General features: G+C 35.1%; 1 protein-coding gene and 1 pseudogene across 3 annotated transcripts; both read right to left on the minus strand.

Annotated features, from left to right (window-relative positions):
* LOC116849492 overlaps positions 1-4,274 on the minus strand; it is a 6,256-nt pseudogene extending 1,982 nt beyond the window's left edge.
* Positions 4,275-10,302: 6,028 nt separating this feature from the next.
* On the minus strand, positions 10,303-16,249 carry LOC116849478 (nucleoplasmin-like protein). Of its 3 annotated transcripts, none has more exons than XM_032826657.1 (6): positions 16,047-16,249; positions 15,575-15,690; positions 13,976-14,189; positions 12,831-12,907; positions 12,419-12,451; positions 10,303-11,695 (listed from the first exon to the last, which is right to left on the minus strand). In XM_032826657.1, exons 1-6 carry the CDS (start codon positions 16,066-16,068, stop codon positions 11,588-11,590), a joined length of 570 nt encoding a protein of 189 aa, XP_032682548.1. In that variant the 5' UTR covers positions 16,069-16,249; the 3' UTR covers positions 10,303-11,587. The 3 variants fall into 3 exon arrangements, with proteins under 3 accessions (XP_032682548.1, XP_032682547.1, XP_032682549.1); XM_032826656.1 differs by having other exon boundaries at positions 12,419-12,466; XM_032826658.1 differs by lacking the exon at positions 12,419-12,451 and having other exon boundaries at positions 16,047-16,248.
* Positions 16,250-16,575: the final 326 nt, after the last annotated feature.

A 16,575-nucleotide genomic window follows, 5' to 3' on the forward strand; every position in this document is an offset into this window, starting at 1 on the left:
ATATATATATATATATATATATATATATATATATATCCGTTACGATCGTGATAATTAGAAACATTACATATTTCATTGGATAAAGTAGGCATATAATTATATTGGCAAGCCCTGCATTATCGGTCCTGCATTATCGGCCACGCGCGCCTTACTGGCAAGCAACCCGTTGTACTGATCTGTATGTTGACGCAACACCCTGTACATTTCAATAAAATTAAGAATATATACAATATAGAAATTTCGCTTAATATTGAAGACGTAATAATAGAACAACATAATAATGAATTTATAATAAGAAAATATCTTAATATGGATATCACTTCTCTATACACTAAAAAACCCAGCAGATATCAAATAACAGTTGTATAATTTTCTACTCAATAATGTAACTGTTGTTAACTAATAGTTATGTAACTGTTACTTGATATTTGCTGGAAAACATTTTGTATTTATGTTGTGATCGATCCGTATAGACATTTTTGTGCTAAATTTTTAACACACCAGTGTGTTAATTTAACATACTGTCCTTGTTTTGATTATTCTGCGTTGAATTTATATTCGCCACTTCTAAATAACATAATTTACATGCAATATGTACATTCTTGATGGTATACTTTATATGTAAAGTGTACAGATAATAAAGTTGTGTTATTTGTTTATATATTTGCTTTGTTTGTTAAATTAACGTAATAATTAGATAAATTGGAACATGTAAAATGTGTTCAGTTGACACATCTTTTGCGGCGTACAGTTCTCCCTGGGCATACCTTGTACTGCTTCGTATTGATAATTTCTCGATGATCGTAGCGTCTACGTTAATCTCCTTCGGTTTTTGAACGTTATTCTTTAATTTCTGTAGAAGTACATGGACTTGCGCCTTTAACGTTGCGTTTTCGTAAATCAATCTATTATTTCTCTGCACAACCTAACGATTTCCGTGAGATTATGTAATTAATAAGCTCAATTTATATTAATTACTACACTGAATAAAGCCGAATATACACAGAGCGTCTGATAATACATATATAGGGTGTTTCACCCTCTCCTCCGGGTATTTTATGGAAACGTAGAATAGATTGCGGTGAACATAAAAGTCCTATACCGTTTTGCGATATTCGCAATAATTATCGAGATATTAATCGTAGAAAATTCGTAAATGATCATGCAGAATTTGATAAATGAGTTATAGTAACGACGAGTGCCGTCGTGTACTTATATTTTAGGTCAAATTGAACAAAAAAGTCTATTATTTTGCAAATAATTACATAGATTTTTAATTATTAATTAAAGAAAATGAGTGCATTATCACGCAAAATCGTGCAATAATCTTCTTTAATTAATAATTAAAAATCTATGTGATTATTTGGAAAATGGTAGAGGACTTTTTTGTTCCATTTGACCTAAAGTATAAGTACACGACGAAAGTCGTCGCTACTATAACTCAATTACCATATTCTGCATGATCATTCACAAATTTTCTACAATTAATATCTCGATAATTATTGCGAATATCGCAAAACGGTATAGGACTTTTATATTCACCGCAACCTGTTCTACGTTCCCACAAAATGCCCGGAGGAGAGTGTGAGACACCCTGTATAACATTCTCGTTGCACTAACATACAGAGTAGTATAACGAGTTGTGCGACCGACTTTTCAAGGGCATGCGTGGTCGAACGCGGCTCAGTAGGTAATGACGGCATACGTATATACCATTATTATTACTGATCGAATGAGTCGCGCGTCGTTTTCCCAATGAAGTTCGCAGCATAATTATGACAGACTTGGATAATCGTTATTATTATGACAAAAGCAACACACACACACACACATATACACACTCACAATACAAGAACTAAAATTTTATAAATTTGATATGACACATGGAGAGTATTTTCTCTTTTATGAGGAAAGATCGATTACGGTCGTATTTTTATACGTATGCCGTAATTACCTACTGAGTCACACTCGATCACGTGCTCCTGAAAAATCGGCTGCGCAACCCGTCATACTGCTCTGTATATTAGCGCGACACGCTGCACGTGTAGATTAAGCCAAACTAATCAAACATTTTCTCTACCATTTTGTAAACAGCCACGTTTCTTCAGTTATTAATTAAATAAGACTGGCGAATAATCACGCTTGATCGTTCGCCAGTCTTCTTTAATTAATAACTTCATAGGAAAAAAGTTCATATATAATCATATAAAAATATATACGATTATATATAGTTAAATATGAATTTTGTTCATATATATGACCTTATATATCTAATTATAGACATATCCATACATAAAATAAATACTGTTGAAAAACATAATTTAATTCAATATAACGTCAACATCATAGGCTACTACCCAAATAACATACATGTCTAAAAGATGTCGAAAAGATATCCAAAAGACGTCTTATGCAATAAAATATTGCATAAGACGTCTTTTAGATATCTTTTCGACATCTTTTAGATATGCATGTTATCTGGGTATAAACATAGACATTTCAATTGTATCTTCAGAACAGTATTCTTTTCAATATAGACATATATAATTATATGATTATATATGATCATACATGGGCAAAATCAATATATAAACTTTTTTCCCGAGTTTGATTGACAATATTTAATAATTTAAAATAACTTTAATTAATAACTCAAAATTTTACGTGGTTGTTTGTAGAACGAAATTAGAGGAATTTTTTGTTCAGTTTGACTTAATCACGTAATACATGAATACGAGAATTTTATATATGTCATCGCCAAAAACCCTCTATATGTGTATTATTGCGCTTTCACACTGGCAAACAGCGTAAACGAAATATTTTCATAATACAGAAAACCACCTACTTGCAAGAATTTGGCTTTACTGAGAGGCAACGGTTCTTGAAATTTCTTTGACACGATTAAATTGAGTTCCTTCCTCGCTTCGTCTAACTTCTCCATCATTTCCGCCATTACCAGTAAATGCTCGTGCGACAACTGATCTAATTTGCACCTTAATGTGTCTTTAGCATGTTTCATACGAAGGAACTTTATACATAAATTGTAAGTAATTTCGTTCTTATCCGCCAGTTCTCCTCGGAGCCGCTTGTTTTCCACCTCCAAGGTATCCTGCGTCTGCTCCAGCTCCTTACGCCGTTGTTGCTCGAATTTCGACACGTTACCGGTGCACCTGCTTCTGCACCGTTGTATTTCTTCGGTGAAATGATCTTTTTCCCGTTGATAGAAAAATTTCTCGTCATCTAACTGCTCTATAATATAAACGATTAACGCGCCGCTTGGACACATTTTGTACATATCCGACGAAATAGTAGCTTCTACAGTATTCATAACGGTCGAGTCTTACGTTTAAGATTTCTGTTGCATCTCTTTTGCTTCTTTACCTCCGCCAATAATCTGCCTTTCTCATGATATGCGCTGTTTAATTGTGAATCTTTAATTTGCATAGAGTCCTCTAGATTTATAATTGCTTCATTCAATTTCGCTACCTCGATGTAGAATTAGAAAAATACAATTACTAATATTGTATGCATAACATGCATAACATAAATAATATTAATCTGTCAGTTGCAAATGCTTAGGATATAGATGGCAGTTTGCTGTAGAAATTCATTCGCATTTATGTAAAGTCTTATCTACGAATATATACGAACAGAGAACAGAGAACAGTAGATATATATAATTTACATATAATTATATATTCTGAAGTACTGATGTACCTGTTGTTGTAAAACTTTGTGCTCAATTATGTCACATCCTGCAGTACTTTGAGAAATTTCATTCTCTATATTAGGTTTATTTAAATCAACACTCTGCATATCATACATTTAACTTCGGCACAGCCTGTAATATTTCGCCTTAAGTGTCTCTGACAGTTTTCCCTCAATTATTTGTTTCATTGGCTGTGTCTTGTCCACAGGTTATAATACAACGTTATAGTGTCTACAAATTTTGCACTTAACGATTCCCCAATTTCCTGAAACTGCTTCTGTACTTAACTCCGTTTGAAACTGGAAAACGAATGTCAAAAAAGTTGACGCTATCCTTTGTATGTAAAATTAATAAACTTGATATTGCATGTTACCTCTTCAGTCTGTGTACACGTTACTTGTCAAATACACAGTCAATGTCTTCGGGCACATTGGATACAATTAGAGACAAGTGAAATATGCAGTTGGTAAACATACAGACACGTTATTTGTAATAATTCTGAGACGTAAAGGAGAAACTTGTCGCAAACGTTAAATATGACCATTTTCTAGACAAATTTGGAAATAGAAAATAATGGCTAATAAAAATCCTACCGTTGTTATTAGTATACAGCTATTACCCTTATAGAAATATCATACTAAGAATCATTAATAATTACTTATTTTCAGTATTAAAAATACTGGATAATAAGTAATTATCAATGATTCTTAGTATGATATTTCTATAAGAGTATATAATGTAGTAAACAATATTATGTAATCAACAAATAACGAGGCATCGTTGATATCGAGGTGAGATCAAGATATTAATCAACAGTTGATGATCTTTTTAAATATAAATGTAAGTGATTAAAAATGATATCAACTATAAAAGTAAAGTTAAGCCTATTCACCGAAAAAGATTTCTTAATTTCGATGTTCAGTACAGTATGCCATGAAAAAGTATAATCATGGATTTGATAGAGGGTTTTTATTATCACGACTTGGAAAAAATGTAATGTGCAATTTTTTTATCCCGTAACATTCGAAAAACATTGCTGCTGAAACGCCAATAATTCTTCATCTAATAATAGGTTTGTTCTTTCGACCTGACCTAGGGCTGCACTGGAACTGTACTAGTTGAAGAAAGTTCAAGATAGTGCAGACCAGTGCAAAGATACATATGGGTCTGAAAAGAACGGGTAAGAGCAAGTTAGAGCAGTGTAAGATGGCGGACAACATGGCTGGATTAAATAACATAGATCAATTTATGGTCATGTTTTCGCACTTATAGCATTTTATGTTTTGTTGAACAATCCTATTTCTTTTAAAAACTGTTTTGTGTTGGATACCCATACAACAAATCCCTCCGAAAAAACGTCCAAGAGCCTTCCCAGGATGTCTTTCGGATATTTTGTGCTGTTTGGATAACATTCTAAATACTTCTTTTATGTCATTCTACATTATATATTTATTATATATTTATCTACATTATATATTTATTATATATTTAAGTATTTACTTACTGTTTATAGATTCCGTCGTCGGATTATTTCTTCTACGTAATGTCAACTAGGTATACCGATTTTACAGGTTATAGATACAAATTTAAATTTTTTCGGTTAGCTGCCCTGCACTGCTTGCTCTACCTCCAGACCTAGGGCAGTCAGTTCACTGAACTCGCTGCACTAGTTCAGCCTGCACTGTTCGAAAGAACACATTTTCTTGCACTGTTCTGATCGAAAGAACGCATTAGTGCAAACTTCGTGAACTAGTGCAGCCAGTTCAGGTCGAAAGAACAAACCTATTGAGTGTGGGGAAAAGTTCGTGGCGTTTGGCACTAGATGGCGTTATATGCTCAGCATTCGGTAACTATTAATCGCATCGACAACACTAGACACGCGTGACATTCCAACCTTTGTTTTGAGCCGAAAAAAATTGAAATCGGATTGAAATGAATCAAAAGTTATTTTATTTTGAAAATGGAGATAAATAAGGAAAAAATTCGCTACATTTTGCAGTATCACTACGATAAAGGCAAGAACGCTGTACAGGCTTGTGAAAAAATTTGTGCTGTTTACGGTGAAAATACTCTATCAAAATGGTTTGCTCGCTTTCGTACTGGAAATTTCGATATCAAAGATCAACCTTGCTCCGATCGACCAACCCTTATAGAAATATCATACTAAGAATTATTGATAATTACTTATTTTCAATATTAAAAATACTGGATAATAAGTAATTATCAATGATTCTTAGTATGATATTTCTATAAGGGAATCACCGAAAAGTCCGATGAAATCATGGAAAAAGTTGAGTGTGATAAACATGTGAGCAGTGTGGAGATTGCCAGGGAACAAGGCATCGATTACAAAACAGTTTTGAATCATTTACACAAAGCTAAATAAAGAAGCTCGATATTTGGGTTCCTCACGAGTATCATGAACATGATGGAATTAACATTTGCGATACTCTACTGAAACAGAATGAAATTGAGCCATTTCTAAAGAGAATGATAACTAGTGATGAAAAATGGGTCACGTACGTCTCAAATCGAACTCGAAAAAGATCGTGGACAAAGGAAGGAGAGAAGGCGTAAGCAATCGCAAAACCTGGATTGACGACGAAGAAGGTGATGTATGTGTGGTGGGATTGGAAGGGAATCGTTCACTATGAGCTGTTACCGCCCGGTCAAACAATTAATTCCGAACTCTGCTGTGAACAACTGGAGAGATTACAACAAGCAATTGAGAGGAAGCGGCCAGAATTGATCAATAGGAGGGGTGCTCATACAGCACAGTAATGTTGAATCAATGTTGAAAAAATGTTGAATTGCAACAATGTCAATATTGCAACAACATTGAGAAACATTGAATCAACGTTGCACAAACCTTGATATAATGTAAAAATGTCTGCGATTGTTGATTTTTCCTTGATATTTAAACGTCTTACTTATTTTTATTGTTTCATAAAAAAAACATTCCTAATTTTCTCATGTCTTATAACTGCTAGAAACCGAAGATTGTCAAACACACTCTAAAACTTTTACGAATCCTCCGCTCGATAATTTCGAATCCGAAGCAGTAAAAATGCCAGCTACCATCAATCCTGACTGCGTTGCTTTAACCTGACGATCAAGCGGCACACGGTGTTCCAATGACTCCAACGATGTTCTTACAATTTTTGCTTATAAAATGTATACTTACAGTGTTCATAGTATATTATAATGTACCTAGCAAATACATGCGTTGATTCGCCTATCTATTTTATTTAATATCTCTAAAGTTTATTTAGTTATTTGCAAAATGACGGACCATTCCTTCCAGTTTAATGTTTTTTATACATTTTTTGTTATACAGCTTGCGATATAGCTTACGTCAGACTCTATATAATAGAGAATATTATGAAATAAAAGAATATTCAGGGTTTGCACAAAATTGCTTAAACACATTTCAATTTTACATATAAATAATAAGAAAAATATATATGATTATGGTATATTGTAATATAATATGTATAATATATATATATATATATAATATAATAAAATTTAACTATATAATAGCTAATAACTTTAACTAATAAATTTAACTATAATAACTTATTTTATTAATATTATTATATAATAACAAATTTTTCCTTAATATTATCAATAATATAATTTTCAATGCTCTTCAAATATTGTTGCAAAAAATTGTATTTTTTGTCCAATATATATTCAACATTGCAGCAATATCTTGTAATCAATGTAGAAAAATCAACATATATTCTATGTAGGAAAAACATCCGCACTTCTATCTTCAACGTTGTAATGTCTCATCTACGTTTTTTCAACGTTTTGTGCTGTATGTGTTGTCTTCGATCACGACAACGTTCGACCACACACATCTTTGATGACTCGGCAAAAATTGCGAGAGCTTGGCTGGAAAGTTTTGATGCATCCACCGTATAGTCCTGCATAGCACCCTCAGACTATTATTTGTTTAGGTCTCTCTCTAGAACTTTTTTTATCAATGTCATTGGATTAAGTGGAGAAAAAGCTGACACCGCCGTCACGCCGATATATTGGCTTCCGATCCTCCAAAGGTTAAAAAATATGATGGTTTGAAGTTTCGACTTATGCTACATGAAGCACTTACGAAATTAAAATTGCAACATTCTAATCTTTGATTTATTCAATTTGTTAAATGTTCAAAATACTTAATAGTGTAAAGCTGGCTTCAAAAGAGGCTTGTGAAAATCACTTGAAGCAGTTTTTCGATCAGAAACCATAGAAGTTCTATCGCGATGGGATTATAACTCTGCCCCAAAAATGGCAAAATATTATCGAATATAATGGAACATATTTGGTTTGAATAAATTGATTTTAATACTCTAAGAAAAACATGAATTTTACTAAAAAAATGTCACGAACTTTTTCCCACACCCAATACTAACATACATATTCACTTCCGTATCAAACATTGTTGTGATTTTCACGATATTACTGCTTGAAGAGTAGTAACTGAAAAAATTTTCATAAATAGAACTGAACGTAGTGACTGTACAGTATGACAATGTTTATTTGTGTTTCTTCTGAAGGAGCTGAACCGCTGACGACGAAAGGATACGCGATGCTTGCGCTTTAGTAACTCTCGAAATATTGTCAAATCTTAGGAATAATTTCTTACTTCGGAAAAATAAATGTTTTCAAGTCCATGGTGGACATTTTGAACATTTAATAAATTGAATAAATCAGAGGTTAGAATGTTGCAATTTTAATTTCGTAAGTGCTTCATGTAGCATAAGTCGAAACTTCAAACCATCATATTTTTTAACTTTTGGAGGATCGGAAGCCAATATATCGGCGCGACGGCGGTGTCAGCTTTTTCTCCACTCAATCCAATATTATAATATTGATAAAAAAAAAGTTCTAGCTCTTAAAATAAAAAAGCCGATAAAAAAATAGTCAGCCCTCAGAAGGTTAACAGAAGCTAATAGAAAAAATAGAAGTTAATAGAAAAAAATGTTTCGGATAAAACTAGGTTGTTTTTGATCAAAGAATTCAAAAATATAATTTTTTATAGACATTTCCATTTAAAATGTTTAAGTTAATCCCCGTTCCACCCACGCAAGAGGTTGACGGACCAACCTCCATTTGAAGGTCCTTTAGATCCATACAATTCAAGACTTAAATCATTAAAATCGATAAAATATAGTTTTTAAGATATCGAGTTAAGAATTATGTAGGCCACCCTGTACAGGGCCGTGCAGGTAAATCCGGAAAAATTTACTGAAAGAAAAAAATAATTATATTATCCCCAAAAATTTTTTTACATGCACACAACTTGGCAAAATGAAAGTACTCACCACATACGTTAATATTACTCTATATAATCCCCGTTCGCCTCAACGACCTGCTCCAGCCGAGACCTGAATCGCCTACACGCCCGAGCCAGCTCCTCTCTGTTCATATTGGTCATTACCGCCGTAATTTTTTTACGTAGCGCGTCCTTTGTGTTATGAGGTTCATTGTTCACCTCTGCCTCTACTACGCCCCACACGTAGTAATCCAGCGGATTGCTTAATGTCGTTTAGCAGTGCTTGGCATTTGATTTTCCGGTTGACTTTCATGGCGTCCGTCAGCAATTGTCGCCTCCGTAGTACATACGATTTATAATGCAGATCCTGGTGAACTGCACGACTCACTGTTGCACGATGTACGCCCATATCTTTGGCCAACTTTGCCATACTGGTTCCAGGACTCTGGTCAATCCGATCCTTTAACTGATCGATGAATTCACCAGTCCGCTTCCGGTCAGATCGCTTGCTGTGGCTTGCCCGGTCCGAAGTAACGTCGTCCTTGTTGTCCGCCTCTCGATAGGTTTTGGCTATCTCGTAAACTTGCGTTTTTGAGTAGCCAAACCAATCCACAATCTCCTTGGCGGTCTTCCCGGCGCGCAGTGATTCCAGGATCGCACCTCTCCTGTCCTGTTCTTTGCTCATCTTTCCACTTTCACTTTATACGTTGTTTCACTGTCAAAGTACGCTTCTTAAGCTTTAATTAGAAACCTAGAACACCAAAATCCAATAACACATCACTTCACTATACCTATCTAAACTTTTTCCGGATTTACCTGCACGGCCCTGTATATCGACACATCTGAGAAGCAGCCGATAGTCCAATGAGAACTTGTTTATTAATTCCTAGAAATTTACTCATTACACCATCAGCTGTGTTCTGAAATGCATTTGAGAAGTTTAAACCATATTAAAACAAAATGTACACTCATATTCGCGACACGAAATTTGCGTATTTCTTATCTTGTTCACATTATTTGTCTTTTCGTTAAAAATTGGTAATTATTATCGCTGTTTGTAACACACCAGAGAATCGCCTATTGATCACAAAACATCAATTTTTGGATATATATTATATATAATGTTGCGTGTATAGAATAGCATTAATAATTGCGGAAAATATTTATTGTGTATACAGAATAATAATTTCACTATTACAAATTTATACAAATCGCTATAACAGAACAATATCTTATAGTTTAGGAACAAGAAGAAATGATAAAAAGTAATGCTACAAAATGAGAGGTGCGTTTAAATGAACATTTACCCGAGCAATACGGATTAAAAGTTGTGAAATTTTTTATTGTATCGTATATGTACAAAATAGGTGTACAGACTACTAGGTGTACAGACTACTCGATCCGTACGCGTATCTTGCTGCACGCATCGCATATGCTTCAGTCGCGTATGACGCTGATGTAAGAACATTTCTTTACCCGGTACACCTGTAACCCCCATTTCTATTACTTTTCATCAAATGGAATGAATGTTGAGATGACATACGTGTATGTTTTCTTCTTCGTCATGCTGATATTTTTACAGGCATAAGTGAGATTCTGAAGTAGAGAATCCATCCGAATGATTATTAATCCTTTCCCCATCTTGTACACACGAAAATAATTAGTTACAAAGGAGCCTTACACGCAATTTCTTACAGGAGACTATTTTCAAATCGTGTTTATACGGCTACGTTAGAATAATATATTTTCGCATTTCTGGAAGTGCGTCGATATGAACACGATCTCGGAGGAGACAGAAAGAAAATTTATAACACCAGACAACACGAACTTTCAAAAGATGTCTTTTAAAAGCTTGTGCTATCTAGGATTGTATATCTGTTTATTAGCTTTCCACAAATTTCGCAGTAAGAACTGGGCCAAAATTATTCAAACATTAGTTTTGAGAAACGCGTTATAACACGGTTCAAACTGCAGTCATTGTGGTAAAATCAAATTGATAAGATCGTGTTGAAGATATATATATATATATATATATATATATATATATATATATAATCCTACTGCGTTTAAAAATTTTCCCTATATATTTCAACGTAATTGTAGGATACTTCCCCCCTGAATAAGTAGGGAAGTTACAGCTATAGAAAAATAATATTTACTTTCTTAAAAAAGTACTCAAATGTACATTTCAAATAATTTACTTGTGAATAGATACTCGTGTTATTATAATAATCCCACTTAAAAAAAAAAAAGCATTAATCACAGCACTGAAAGTACTGTTCTATATCTGTTAAATAAGTATGCAATACTTTTTTGACATAACCTAAAAATCATCCTTTTTACACGAATTAGCCAGTTGTGATAGATCACTTAAAGATCACACCATAATTATCTTTTTTTATATAAAAATCTCGATGGCCCAGTTGTGTTCCTAGAAAAGTGGAAGGCAACCTTTGTTATTTGATAATGAAATGAGTTGAAAAGGGCAAGGCCCTCATGAAATGATACTAGTTCGCACAAATGCGGATGACAATGACGGACTTAAGTTTAATATCCTAACTTAAAAGTTTATTGTATTTTCATAATTTTAAGGCTCATGTTTATTTTTTCTTGTTCTTGTTAGCCTGATTTTTGTATTTGGCTGCAGTTGTCAATTTGGCGTTTTTCTTCTTAGGTTCGTCATCTTCATCATCTTCATCATCAGGGTCCTGCAAAATATTTAGAATGTAATTGTACAGCAAATGGTGTAAATATATCTAATTAATTTTTACACTTAATTACACTTTTAACTTTTATATGCTAGATTATGACATTCCAAAATTGCATATAGAACACAAGGTATCTAAGTCTTGAAATAAGTATAGCGAAGCTTCTTATGTGTAATTCATGCGTTTGCCTTCATTTCTAGTATAAAAATTTTAAGAAAAAAAAAAATATATATATATTCCTAAAATTTCTACATATATTGTAATTAAAATATATCAAAGTATAAAAATATGGTTGCTAACAACTACAATCTTCCAAAAATAAATCTTGCTTGTATAATCGTTTAATTAATGTAAATATCAATATATAATAATTTGTAAATCCAGAACAAAATAATTACACGAAAACAAACGCATTATTTTATAAATAACAGAAAAAGGAGGAATCATGATCAATGAAGAATAAAAATAACTCTTTGCAAAATAGAATGATTTATTATACAAAATTAAAATGATAAGTATGGAATGAAAACACAAGTCAGCTACACTGTAACTTTTCATGGATGAATTATTTCCAATTCATCTCTCTTACCAAACCAAAAATATCTTAAATAAGGTATTGTAAACTTCAGTGTTCTTTGTGCAATATTGATATATCTTTATATTAACGTGATATTAGTCTACTGCTTCATCCGGTTAGATGTGTTTAACGCCATTCTTTTTTACCTCTGCGGAAAGCTTTCGTTTCATTTGCGGAGCCTGAAACCGGTATTTCTAAAATATATAATATGGAATACTGAAATATTTTTGTTTTTAACAATATATAACACAAAATCGACATGTAAATTTTATCATTAGATTCTCTACTGTGAATTCAAATTTAATGTTGTAATATATATATATATATATATATATATATGTATATGTATGTGTATTTTTTTTTTAAATCTATCAGATCTCTCTAGAAATACAAATTTATTTTGTCGATAATTTTACGTTAATATTCATGTCTCTCACCCGTAATTTTTGTAATTATCAATTTTGCGCACATACATTTTTATTAATTTCATAACAAAATTCTTTGCATGTGGCGTATTTATAATTTCTTATAATATGTATAAAATACTAATTTACATACCTTTTCATCTTCCTCATCATCGATATTTTCTTCTTCCATATCATCATCTATATCGTCAAACTCTTCGATGTGCGCACCTAAAATGAGATCATTCTGTGAAATACATCCGAAATAATAATATTAATAAGAAACGGAAAAAGAAATTTTTCTAAAAAAAATTCATTTTTTTAATGCGCTACGATCAGATCATAATTTGATACATCATGAATAAATAATGTATTAAACAAATAATATATTAAAAGCAGAGAATCAGTACCATACAATAACAAGTATTACAAGTATCATATAATAATTAAAAAATTTACATTTTATATATTAGGATCATTAGATTATCCAATCTAACTCTGCAGACTCGAGACCGTCGTTGGATTGGCAATTCATTTAAGAGAATAAAATTGCACTCGTGAGAGAATGCTTTATCCAATATATGCAAAAATTATTGACTATCGATTTGTTAATAAAATAAGCAATGTACCATATGTTACATAAAACATTTGATGGCATAAAATTGATAATTACCCCAGATTAAGAAATATTTATATATTTAAATATATTAACGTTTTATTTCATGCATAGCTTTAAAAATTTCTCTTTGTGTATATAACACGAGTGTGAACATCATGCATCATATATATGCTAAAAGCGACGACAAATTATTCACAATAAAAATTTTTTATTTCCAAAAAGAGAAAAGTCCTAATTAATGAAGCATACTTCCATATAATTTTCTCGGTGTTTTTCAGAAGGCGTCCAGATTCATTTATATCGCCCTTATTCAACATACTTTTATAAAGATTTATGCATCAATCGGATAAGAACATTAATTCCTCACAAGTAAACAGAATCATATAGTCAAAGTAATATTAAGATCTGATGAGAAAATGCAATAAAATTTTTTAAGATTTGATTGTCAAGATACACACACACACACATGCGCGCGCGCGCGCGCGCACACACACACAATGCAATATATATTGTATTGTATGCAAAAAGTCACATAAATAGCATATCTAATGTCTAATGAATTATTATTACATAACATACAATAAAATTGCCAATGATCCATCAATGACAATATTATCTTTAAACATTAAATCTAATTTTACGAAGTATGGATATTTCTATGTAGAGAGAGAAGCACATACCAAGAAGGTTATGTCCGACTATATGAACAGGCCCACTGCCATTAACCAATGTGAATGTGACAGGAGGGTCAGGGAAACTAAGATCAAGAATGATTTGCGACGTTTTTCCCATTTCCAATAAAGCAATTGGCGTCTTGATGGGTCCCTTTAATCCCATTGCCTCAACCTGCAGCACATTGAGCTCTCCAGGTTTGGCTTCTGGTCCCAAGAGCGCCTGCAAAATTCATGATTAGTAATAACCATTTTTAAAAAATTCAGGTATATGCTCAAAAGCACCTGCAAATTTTATCATTAACAGTTGCTACATAGCACAAGTGAATGCAATGTTATAAACAAAATAGTTTAAAATCATTAATATAATTCATCTGTATATTTAGAAAGTTGTTTGAATTAGTTCAAATTAGCTGGTTGTGTTGCATTAGAAAAGAAGGAGCTTGCATATTACAGAAGAAATAATTACATAAATGATCGTGCAAAGAAAAGAGAATGCAGAATAGAATAAGGTATTATATTTTGGATGTTTTGGCTTTTTTTTTATTTATTGCCAACTGCAATTGAATAAAATGTAACTTATTTTATTCAATGTTTATATACTGTTGCTTTTGTGCACACTTAATTAGAAGCTAGATACTATACGATATATAAGAAATAAAAATATATTATAGGTAATTCTTGTAAAAAATTATATATAATAAGTATTTGTTAATTAAGATTCACACAGATCTCACATAATTTACGCTAAGCTCGACACGCTGGAGGGTTCCCAGTTAGACTCGTAGATCTCGCTTGGCGAGGTGCAAGACAACACCACATATTCTCACTCCTTCATCAACGCGGATTTACCTCGCGAAATTTCCGTTACAGCCTTCTTCCCGACATAATAGAACGCGATCTAAAGTGGGGGAAGGGCGAAGCCGTTGTGAAAAATGGCGCCAAGTATCAAACTATCACAAGGTGCTTGCGAGGAAGGCGATTCGGTAATTCGAGGCACGATCGAACGTTTCCAGGGAGAGGAAGCAAAAAATAAGCCACGTCTACAATGGCTCTCGACGTCGTAGCATCATTCGTGCGTTCGGATCGGAAAATTGGAACAAAGTACATGACGCCGACGAGCTTATGATTCGTTCGAGTAACGAGGAGAGAAGAGTGGCCGATCGCCCACGATGCCGCCGCTCAGCGATTGAAGTTTCGCGCGCAAACGTCCACGACGATGACGAGCGTTGCTCGAGAGTGCGCGAGAGCGAGTAGACTGGGGTGACTATGAGAGTGACGGCAAACACTGGCCTCGCACCATGACGCGACGCTCGCACACGGATGTACGACACCGGCACGCGCGCCGGGTGGCCCGCCATCGGCTACCTGGCGGCGGCGCCGCCGGCGAGCGCGACGAAAACGAGAGGAAGCGTCGCAGCACGTACCTACATATCTACCTAGGACGCGTATCGCGTCGCTGCTCACCTCGGTAATGAAAGAAACGCGGGCGGGGAGGGCCGCCGACCGTCACGGTCTCACTCTTTCTCTCTCTTCCTCTTTCTCTTTCTCTTCCTCTCTGTCTGTCTGTCCTGCTCATCGCAGCCGCACAAGAAACGTCGTACTTACCATTTTAATGATAAGCTTCTGGTCGGCGCCCATGTGCTGGTTCGTGCCGTCCAAGTCATCGTTCTTGTGTTCCGGGTCCCATACCTCAGTAGAGTTCGGCCCTTCGAGGGTGATTCCTGGACACACAAATCACACAATTCGTACACCGGTCGCGCAATGAGTCGCCGTTCCGACAACGGCGGCGGCGATGGCGGCGGCGGCGAAGACGATGATTATTATGATGATGACGCGACGATGCGTGTCTAAAATACCATGCGACGCGAGCGAGTCGAGGTTCGATACTTTCCGTCGCGCGTTTAATAACGCCAGCCTCGGGAACAATGGGGTTCGTCGCAATGGCCGAACGCCGCAGCCGGCGTCTCGACCAGCGCACCCTCGCTCGCTTTCAATGGCCGACGGCACGTAAGTATCCGCGTGCATGTCGAAATAACGGGCGGACGGTGAACGCGGCGATGCGGCTGATCATATTTACCGTATAGATACTCCTCCGCCATGGCGATCGGTCCGATATTAATGGATTCTCGTTAGCGTGATGGGTCCGGGAGCTGATGGACGTGTGCGTGCCGTACGCGCTGATGGAGAGGCTGGAGAGACGCCGCGCGCGCAACCGATTACTGCGCGGAGGAACAGGAGTCACACGTGCTGGGCGGACGCGTAGCAAATGAGGCGAGCGTAGTCGGCCTCGCGCGCTCACAGTACGTTCTGCGCGCCGATTGGTCGAGCGGGCTGCGCGACGTTGCCGAGCGCTCCTCACCGAAGGCGACGAGCGGGGCGTTTGGCGAACCCTCGCAACGCTTTCATTCTCGAGGATCTTCCCCGAAACGATATCGTCGAGAGTTACGAAAAGCTCCGTCACGTGGAGGGAAATTTGCTGATTGGTCGGGAGAATTTATTCCGAGCGAAAGGCACGTAGAGAACGTGCCGTTCCGAGCGGTCGGTGAGACCCTCAAAGTTTCAGTTGCCGAGGAAGGGAATCATACGAGGGTTTTGAGCAATTTTGC

Source organism: Odontomachus brunneus, unplaced genomic scaffold, assembly GCF_010583005.1.
Source record: "Odontomachus brunneus isolate Ranch 3 - 2012 unplaced genomic scaffold, Obru_v1 Obru_scaffold_117, whole genome shotgun sequence".
NCBI lineage: Eukaryota > Metazoa > Arthropoda > Insecta > Hymenoptera > Formicidae > Odontomachus > Odontomachus brunneus.

What these genes read in the sequence shown, in the direction of transcription:
- LOC116849478 (XM_032826656.1), bottom strand. Translation starts at nt 16,068, where the DNA reads ATGGCGGAGGAGTATCTATACG. An exon ending in AGTCGGACATAACCTTCTTG is followed by an intron (nt 12,908 to 13,975) that starts GTATGTGCTTCT and finishes ATCTCATTTTAG; the next exon opens with GTGCGCACATCGAAGAGTTT. An exon ending in AACGAAAGCTTTCCGCAGAG is followed by an intron (nt 11,696 to 12,418) that starts GTAAAAAAGAAT and finishes AATATTTTGCAG; the next exon opens with GACCCTGATGATGAAGATGA.